Source organism: Pipra filicauda, unplaced genomic scaffold, assembly GCF_003945595.2.
Source record: "Pipra filicauda isolate LSUMZ 115617 unplaced genomic scaffold, ASM394559v2 scaffold735_size141612_pilon, whole genome shotgun sequence".
NCBI lineage: Eukaryota > Metazoa > Chordata > Aves > Passeriformes > Pipridae > Pipra > Pipra filicauda.
In genome coordinates, this window is record NW_024104904.1 from 110,601 (window position 1) to 119,832 (window position 9,232).

General features: G+C 67.1%; 2 protein-coding genes across 5 annotated transcripts in view; both read left to right on the forward strand.

The window, feature by feature from the left end:
• LOC113982203 (SH3 and multiple ankyrin repeat domains protein 3-like) overlaps nucleotides 1-978 on the forward strand; it is a 90,161-nt gene extending 89,183 nt beyond the window's left edge. For 2 of the 4 annotated variants that reach the window (XM_039389513.1, XM_039389516.1), the window contains one exon: nucleotides 348-978. In XM_039389513.1, the coding sequence (XP_039245447.1) occupies nucleotides 348-891 (544 nt within the window). In that variant the 3' untranslated portion in view covers nucleotides 892-978. The remainder of the gene's footprint in view (nucleotides 1-347) is intronic. The other 2 variants (XR_005566543.1, XM_039389515.1) reach the window with 2 other exon arrangements.
• Nucleotides 979-2,141: 1,163 nt separating this feature from the next.
• Nucleotides 2,142-4,555, forward strand: LOC113982200 (vegetative cell wall protein gp1-like). The gene is made up of 2 exons (XM_039389518.1): nucleotides 2,142-3,530; nucleotides 3,582-4,555. The coding sequence occupies exons 1-2, from the start codon at nucleotides 2,828-2,830 to the stop codon at nucleotides 4,223-4,225; spliced, it is 1,347 nt and encodes a 448-aa protein (XP_039245452.1). The 5' UTR covers nucleotides 2,142-2,827; the 3' UTR covers nucleotides 4,226-4,555.
• Nucleotides 4,556-9,232: the final 4,677 nt, after the last annotated feature.

Genomic DNA, 9,232 nt, shown 5'->3' on the forward strand with positions numbered 1-9,232 from the left:
CTGTCCTCAGGGCTGTGGGGGTCTCGGGGGGTGCAGAGCCGCGTTTTTAGGGCAGGTTTGGCCGGGAATCGCAATCTCGGAGGCGTTGCTGGAACCTCTGGTGGCTCCTCCGGCCCGGCCCGGGCGGGATGTCCTGGCTGAGCGCTCCGAGCCCTGTCCCCGCGCTGTGACCCCTCCCAGCCCTCCAGCAGCCCCTCCCCGTGTACTGTGTGTGTGCCCCCGTGCCCGGACCTGGCCTCACCCCTGCCCTCTGCTCTCTCTCTCTCTCTCTCTCTCTCTCTCTCTCCCTCTCTCTCTCCCTCTCTCTCTCTCCCTCTCTCTCTCTCGCTGTTCCGCTCTCTCCGCAGACTTTTCAGTAGTTTAGGAGAACTCAGCACCATTTCCCAGCGGAGCTCCGGGACCACCTACACAGTCCGACCTGGCAGTCGCTACCCCGTCACCCGCCGCACCCCCAGCCCCGTGAAGCCGGCTCTGGACCGGACAGAGCCCCTCAGCACCGTCCGGCCCTACGGCCTGACCCCCCCCACCATCCTCAAATCTTCCAGCCTCTCCATCCCCCACGAGCCCAAGGAGGTGCGTTTCGTGGTGCGGAGCGTGAGCGCCCGGAGCCGCTCCCCGTCCCCGTCCCCGTCGCCGGGGCCGCCCCTGCACACCCTGCACCCGCCGCGGCCCTTCATGCAGAAACCCCTCCACCTGTGGAACAAGTACGACGTCGGGGACTGGCTGGAAAGCATCAACCTGGTGGAGCACCGCGACAAGTTCGAGGACCACGAGATCGAGGGCACCCACCTGCCCGCCCTCACCAAGGAGGACTTCGTGGAGTTGGGGGTGACCCGCGTGGGGCACCGGATGAACATTGAGCGGGCGCTCAAGCAGCTGGTGGACAGCTGACCGTCCCCGGCAGCGCCGGCCTCGCCGGAGCCGCCGCGGGGAAGGGGGGGCGTTTCTACCAGGCCAATAAAACCCACTTGGATTCTCTTTCTACTCTGAGCACTGCACTGAGGGCGCGGAGCCGAGAGGCTCCCGCCCGCTCCCGCCCCGCCCCGGCGCGCCCGGCCCCGCCACGCCCCCGGACAAGGAATGTTGCATGAAATTCATCCTCGTTTCTGTTCTCCCAGAGAGTCTGGCCTGTAAATCGCTTGATGTGCCCCTCCCGGGGCGTCGCGGGGCCGCAGGGGCACAGGCGCCGGGCCGGGGCGGCAGCGGGCAGGGCCAGCGGTGCAGTGGGAGCCCGTGGCCGGCCCAGGCTCGGCCACGGGGGACAGGCAGGGACAGGCAGGGATAGGCAGGGACGCACCGCGGTGGCACCTCGGGCGGGTCGGGGTGACCGCGGCGTGGAGCCCCCCGAGCCGCCCGAGCCGCCGCCGGCGGGAGCGCGGGCAGGAGGCACCGTGGCACGGTGGTGGCCGCGGCGGTGGCCCTGGTCCCGCGTGGGGTGGCCCTGACCCCGCGTGGGGTGGCCCTGACCCCGCGTGGGGTGGCCCTGGCCCCGCGTGGGGTGGCCCTGCCGGGGTCGGAGGCGGCCGAGCCGGGTCGTCCCCGCCGGCGCTCGGACAGGAAGGGCTGGAGCGAGGAAGGGCTCCGTGGAAGGGCAGTGCCAGCGGTGCCAGCCGGACCTGCGCCCTCCCGCCGTGCCGGGCCGTGCCGCGCCGACCTGAAGAGCCATCCCCCCGCGAGACAGACCCGCCTGGACTCTGTGCTGCCGCTCCCGGGTGAGAGGGACCGAAACCGCATGGATCGAAGCATGTTTGGGGCTGTCGGCGGGAGGCCGGGGGGGGGAACCCGCAGCAAACGCTTTGCCAACGTTCAAAGGGGGGGGCGGGGGGAGGGAGACGTTTTATTTCCTCTTGGTTCGGGGTCTTGTTTCCAAGGGGGACACGTTGATGGGTAATTATTTAATCTCCGTGCATTTATATAGAGAGCAGCTGATGAGCTACACGAGACGATTCTGAACTACAGGATCCCCCCCCCCACTCCGTCCTGGTCCATCCTTATTTTGCATCTTTTTAATCAGCTATATATTTGAAAAGAGAGAACAAATATCTATATATCTATATCTATAGCTATAGCCACCTGATTTTGTTATAATTTTCCTAAATCTCTATATCTCTAGACTTGAGGAGATGCTGGCGAGGCGGTGCCCGAGCCCCTCCCGGGACGCCCATGGCTCATGGGAATTTTTAGCTGACTGACTGAATGAATGTTAAAGTCTTTTTAAACAAAAAAAAACCCGAAAAAAAAAAAATCCAACAGCTCTTTTCAGACACTCTGGATTTTAAAGATTTAGAAAACACTTAAACAAGAAAAACTTGGGTTTTTTGGGACACACCGAGTCTTCCAGGCAGAGAGCACGGAGCTGGCGCTTCCCACTCCCGGGGAACATCCCGAATGGCACCGCTGGCTTGGCCACGGGGGTCCCTGGGGTGGCTCCTCGGGAGCGGGAGGAGGCCAGCATGGGGGTCTGGGGGCTGGTAGTGGCCGCGGGGGCACCGTGTGGAGTGAGCCAGACCAGCCTTGGCGCTGGTGGAGGTGGAATTCCCGTCCCCCATCCCGGTGCCCCACGTGCCCCCTCCTCCCCGCCCCGCCCCCGGCTCGGGATGGGCAGGGCTTGCCCGGCTGGCCGGGAGGGGACGGCGCGGTGACGGCTCGTGTTCCCAAAAAGCCGAGTCCCCCACGAAGGCATTAACTCTTCTGGTGCTAGAGGGAAGGACAAGGAGGTTCCTTCTGACCCTCAACCATCTCCGAACCTTTAAACCTTCGGCCAGGGAAAAGGTCCCGGCCCGGGGTGGGAGCAGCAGCTCCTCCAGGGCATTGGGATCTCCCTGGGATGGACCCTGCCCTGTGCCAGGTGCCAGGACCTCCCTGGGAGGGACCCTGCCCTGTGCCAGGTTCTGGGACCTCCCCGGGAGGGACCCTCGTGCCCCGGAGCCATCTCCTTTTCCCTGAGCCCTCGCTGGGTGAGAGCCCGCGTGGCTCCATCCAGAGCTCTCCGGAAGCCACCGGACCCCGGTGGTCCGTGGCCTCTCCCCCTCCCCGGCCCCCATCCCGCTGCAGCAGCCGGGACAGGTGCCCGGGGACCGGGACGGGCTTCGAGCCGGCCCGGGTAGCAAACAGCCCTCGCTGCACATCCGGAGATCCCGGGAATCCCGGGAATCCCGGCATGGCGAGCCGAGAGGCGCCCGAACTGCGAGAGCAGCCATTGCACCTGCCCGGCCCCTCACCTGGGGGGCCATCGCACCCACCAGGTGCCCCCAGCCCCGCCCACCCCGAGGGACCTGGAGCAGGAATCCAGAGCCCAGGTCCTGCCCCTTGGCATCCCCGTGGCCCCTCTGCCGTGCACCCCCCTCCCTGCACCCCGAGTCTGCCCCCTGACCCCCACCCAGCCCTGCACCCCCAAAATCTGCCCTGCCAACCCTGCCGTGCCCCCTCCTGCCAACCTGCCACCCTCGGTCCCCAAATCCTCCCTCCAGCCCCACTACTCGCCCTCCCACCATTCTGCTACCTGTGCTCCCCAAATCCATCCCCTCCAGGTGCCCTCCCACCATCCTGCTACCTGTGCCCTCCAAATCCATCCCCTCCAGGTGCCCTCCCATTGTCCAGCTGGTTTTGTCCCCCGAATCCATCCCTCCCATGTGCCCCCCCTCCATCCTGCTGCCTGTGCCCCCCTAATCCACCCCCTTCATGTACCCTCCCACCATCCCAGCCCCTGCACCCCCAAATCCACCCCGCAGCCCCCCTCGCCTGGCCTGTGCCCCCAGCATGTGCCACCACCCTCCCCCTGTGCCTGGGCTCTGGCATTCCCGGCACGCTCCAAGCACAGGGACCGGCTGGCACGTCTGGCACGGGCAAGGACAGTCCCATTCCCTGTGCCACCCTCGCCTGCCAGCACAGCCGCTGCCACCGCTGCTCCCGTGTCCCCGCGCTCGCTCCCCGTGTCCCTGTCCCTGCTCCCGCCGCTTCCCAGTGCCCGCATCCCTGTGCTGTGCCAAACCCCGCATGGACCCGGAGCCCGGCTCAGCCCGAAGCTCGGCTGCCAGCCCGGTGCTGCTTCTCCAGCTCCGTGCCTGGGGAAGCATCGCCGGCACATCCCGGGATGCCGGCGAGCATCCCGCTGCTCTGCATCCCTGCAGGAATGCCGCGGGCCGGGCACGCCGCATGCCGGGCACGCCACAGCCCCCCGTGGCATCGCCCCACCTCCTTCCCAGGCTGTAGAGACGGGGAATGACCTGGAATGCCTTTGGCTGGTGGTTCCTCGTGCTGCTTTCCCGAGGCTGCTGTGGCTGATGGGGGGATGCCCCGTGGGGACGTGCCCGTGGCTGCTTTGGCAATGCCACCCCACGGCTGCAGAGCCCTGGATGTCCCACTGGAAATGCCAGGGCTGGATCCTGCTGTGGGGACACGGGGGACACGGGAGGGTCCCCACAGAGCAGCCCCCACCTGAATGCTCAGCTTGGCCAAGCCCCTGCACTGCTTGGTGCTGCCAGTGCCCTGCAGCCCCTCTGCATGCCCTGGCACTGCCCACCCTGCCTGCCCTCCCTGCCCGCCCCTGCACCGCCCTGCCTGCCCTCTCTGTCCCACCCTACCCACCTTGCCTGGCATTGCCTGCCTTGCCTGCCCGCTCCTGCCTGCCCCTACCCATCCTGCCTGCTCTCCCTGCCTGCCCCTACCCATCCTGCCTGCTCTCCCTGCCTGCCCCTACCCACCCTGCCTGCTCTCCCTGCCTGCCCCGCCTGGTCTCCCTGCCTGCCCCTACCCACCCTGCCTGCTCTCCCTGCCCACCCTGCCTGCCCACCCTGACCTCCCCTGTCTGCCCCCACCCACCCTGGCTGCCCTCCCTGACCCCCCCCCGCCCACCCTACAAACCCTCCCTGCCCTCCAGCCTTGTCCCACCGCCCCCCTCCCGCCCTGCCCCCCATTCCCCACCCCCCTGCCCGCGGGTCCCGCAGCCCCCGGCAGTCCTTGGCAGACCCCGCAGACCCCGCTGGTCCCCAGAGACCCCGGTGGCCCTCGGTGGCCCCGGTGACCTCGTGCAGCCCCTCGGGGACAGGACGCCTCTGGAACGGGGCCGTCCCTGCCCTCGGGGCACGGGGGGCTCTGCCAAGCGCTGCCCCCCAGGACCCCCGCGGCCCGTCGGTGGAAGGTGACCGTGTGCTGGCCTGAGTGCGGGCGGCTCGGCGGGACCCGCCGGGCCATCCCCGGTCTCTGCCCCTTCCGCAGCTGTTTTTGGGGCGACTTTAGAGACCTGCCTGCACCCGCCTCTTGCCGCGAGAGGCCACAAACCTGCGGAGCACAACCGCTCCGCGGAAAGCTCGGTCTGGGACCGGGAAAGCTGGACGCCTTCTTGCCATTTCTGAGGAGCCCTCCTCCTCCTCTTCTTCTTCCTCTTCCTTTTCCTCTTCCTTCTCTTCCTCCTCCTTCTCTTCCTCCTCGTCCTTTCGAGGACCGAAATGGTGGATGCCCGCTCCGCCCCGCGGAGCCGCGGCCGTGCCCGCCTGCATCCCCCCCAGCTCCCAGCGCAAGCAGCTGCAGCCGTACCTGTGTTGGCGAACACTGAGTGTCCCCGGGGACACCACGGCTCGTCCCAGTCAGGCCTCACACCAGAGAAGGCGACTTCCACCCGCGCTGCCCGCCGCGGTCTGCGGCACCAGGGACTGCCCGGGGCTGCCACAAACCTGCTCCCCCACCCTGTCCCCGCAGCCTCCCCGCCCTCCCGCCGTGTCCCTCGCGTCCCTGTCCCCCACCCTTCGCATTCCTGTCCCCTGCCCCGCATTCCCATCTTCTGCCCCGTGCTGTGCGTCCCTGTCCCCCACCCCCTGTGCATCGCTGTCCCTCCCCGTGCATCCCTGTCGCACCTCGCGCATCCCTGTCCCTTGTCCGGTGCGTTCTTGTCTCCAGCCCTGCGCATCTTTGTCCCCCGCCCCACTCATCCCTGTCCCCTGCTCCGTGTGTTCCTGTCCCCCCGTCGCGCATCGCTGTCCCCCGCCGTGCTCATCCCTGTGCCCCGCCCTGTACATCCCCGTCCCCTGCCCCGCGCATCCCTGTCCCCTCCCCTGCTCACCCCTGTCCCCTGCCCTGCTCACCCCTGTCCCCTGCCCTGCTTATCCCCGTCCCCTGCCCCGCACATCCCTCTCCCCCCCGACTCGCGTCCCTGTCCCCCCCATGCGGGTCCCTGTCCCTGCGATGCCGCGGGGATGCGGCAGAGCCGGACAAGGGGCTTTGGAAAAGGCATCAGGGTCACCGGGCGAACAGGCTTCGCCTCGGGGCGGCTCCTCGAGCCCCCCCAGCACAGACATCCCGCACCCCCTGTGCCCCTCTGTGCCCCCCGTGCCCCTCTGTGCCCCCTGAGCCCGTGCTGCCGGGGTGGCTGCACAGCCTGTGCCCCGCGGTGCCACCGGCTCCGGGGTGGCCTCATCCCGACCCCCCAGTGCCCTCGGCCACGGTCAGGGGCCGGGTGCCCACCCAGCACCGCGGTGCCTTGACCGGGACCCCGCAGTGCCCGACGGCCGAGGTCTGGTCCCGTGGCCATTCCCAGCCTTTCCCATCCTTGTGGAAGCAGAGGGGTGCCCGGTGTCGGTGACACTCGTGCCCGCTCCGGCTGTGCCACCGTCCCCTCCAGGCATCTCCGGAGCCACTGAGACATTGCATTTGGAAAAGCCATCCGGGAGAAGGCAGAGCCCCAACCCACGTGGCCACTGCTCAGCTGTGCTGACCCCTTGGCCACGCTGACCCCTCAGTCACACTGACCCCTCGGCCAAGCTGACCCCTCGGCCTCGCTGACCCCTTGGCCACACTGACCCCTTGGTCACACTGACTCCTGGGTCACACTGACCTCTCGGTCACACTGACCCATCAGCCGTGCCGACCCCTTGGCCACGACAACCCATCGGCTGTGCCAACCCCTTGGTCACCTCTTGGCCACACCAACCTATCAGCCGCGCTGACCCCTCGGTCACACTGACCCCCCGGCCACAGCAACCCCTCGGCCGTGCCGAACCCTTGGCCACCCCTTGACCACGCCAATCCATCAGCCGTGTCGACCCCTTGGTCACACTGACCCGTCCTCCACGCCAACCTATCAACCACACCGTCCCCTTGGCCACGTTGACCCTGTGGCCGTGCTGAACCCTTGGCCAACCCACTGGCCGTGCTGACCCCTTGACCACCCCTTGGCCGTACCAACCCAGCGGCCACGCCGACCCCTTGCCTGCCCCTTGGCCGTGCTGGCCCCTCAGCCACCCATCGGTCGTGCCAAACCCTTGGCCAACCCTTGGCCCCACCAACCGCTTGGCCACGCCAACCCCATGGCCAGGTTGACCCCTCGGCCACACTGACCCCTCGGCCACGCCAACCTGCCGGCCACGCCAAACCCTCGGCCGCCCCTCGGCCACGTCAACCCTTCGGCCGTGCCGAGCCCTCGACCACCCCTCGGCCCTCCTGGCCCCTCGGCCACGCCAACCCCTCGGCCGTGCCGCCCCCGTGGCCACCCCCGGGCCGTGCCGCGCCCCGTGCCGCGCGTGCCGTGGCGCCGGGCCCAGCCGCGGCGGTTACTGTGATTCTCATGGCTTCTCAACGACTTGGGTTTATCCGCTGTACAAAAGGAGACACTTTATTTATTTTCTTTTTTTTCCCCCCCGCGATTCGAAGGGGTTTTTGTTTGTTTTTTTTTTTTTTTTTTTGTTTGGTTTTTTGTTTTTTTTTTAGAAGTTGTTTTAGGAGTATTTTTCGTTTGTCCAGCCGAGCGCCCTCGCGACACCCCCCCCCCCCTCCATCAGCCTGTCCGTGACCCCCCCTCTCCCCCCCAGACAAAACAACCCGGAGCACTTGGCTCCCGCCGGCCCCGTCCCGGCGCGGTGCCCGCCCGCCCGCGCCCCGGACAGCCCTCACTGCCCATGCATGTGCCACCCGCGGAGCCACCCTCACGCCCACTGCATGTGCACAGACCGGCTCCCGCCGCGGCCCCGCCATCCACACACTCTTGGTTCTCACCCAGACGGACTCACCTGTGGGTTTTCGTTCCGGTTTTAATTTTTCCCCAGGGTCGGTTTGACTTCACCCTTATTTTGTATGGATTTTTCCGGAGGAGATTTCTCCTTCTCCAGAGTCATGGAGGTGCGGCCATTCGCCTCCCGCCCTTGACGTTGTGATACACATCCCCCACAGAGATCTATGTTTCTTATATTATATTATTATTATTAATTATTATTATTATTATGTAATAAATTTATAAGAAAGCTCCGCTTTGTCCTGTGGTCTCTCAGCTCCAGCAGCCCCTCCCATGCTGGCCTGTCCCTGCATAGGACTGGGGACAAACAGGAGCCCCAGAGGGACAGCAGTGCCTGAATTTTGGGGTGCCCACGGCTCCCACAGGTGCCAGGACGTGTCCTGTGCTCACGATGCCACCGCCCCCAGTGTTACACCTACAGCAGCTCCCGGCCACCCACGGGGGTCCCGGGTGCCAGGACCCTTGGGTGCCCTCCCTCTCCAGGTGCCCCCACAGACCTGAGTGCCCCCTCCTCTCCTGGGTGACCCCCCCCTCGCCTTGGTGCCTCCCACTCTCCTGGTGCCCCCTCCCTCCTGGATGCCCCCCCTCACCTGGGTCCTTCCTCAGCTGGGTGCCTGCCCTGAGTGCCCCCCTCTCCTTGGTGCCCCCCACCCTCACCTGGGTTCCCCCTACTTTCCTGGTACCCCCCTCTCCTGGTTGCCCCCGACCCTCTCCCGGGTTCCTCCCACTTTCCTGGTACTCCCCTCTCCTTGTTGCCCCCCCCCCTCCTTAGTGCCCCCCACTCTCTCCTGGGTGTCCCCTCTTCTTGGCACCCCCTGGATACCCCATCTCTGCTGAGTGCCCCCCCTCTTGTGTGCCCACCACTCCTCTGGGTGCCCCATGTTTCTGGGGGTCCCTACCTCTCTTGGTTGCCCCCTGCTCACCTGGGTGTCCCCCCCTCTCCTGAGTGCCCACCACTCTCCTGGTTGCCCCCGCTCTCTTGGTGCCCCCCCCACCAAGGTGCACCCACTCACCTGGGTGTCCCCTCACTCCTCTGGCACCCCCTCTCCTGGGTGCCCCCACTCTCTTGCTGCTCGCCCCCCCACCCACCTGGCTGTCCCCCACTCTCTGGGTGCCCCCGCTCCCCTGCCTGCCCCCCTCTCCTGGGTACCCCCCGTTTTCTGGTTGCCCCCCACCCCGCAGCCCCCCAGCCCGGCCCAGGGTGCCCCAGCAGTGCCCCCAGTCCCGTGG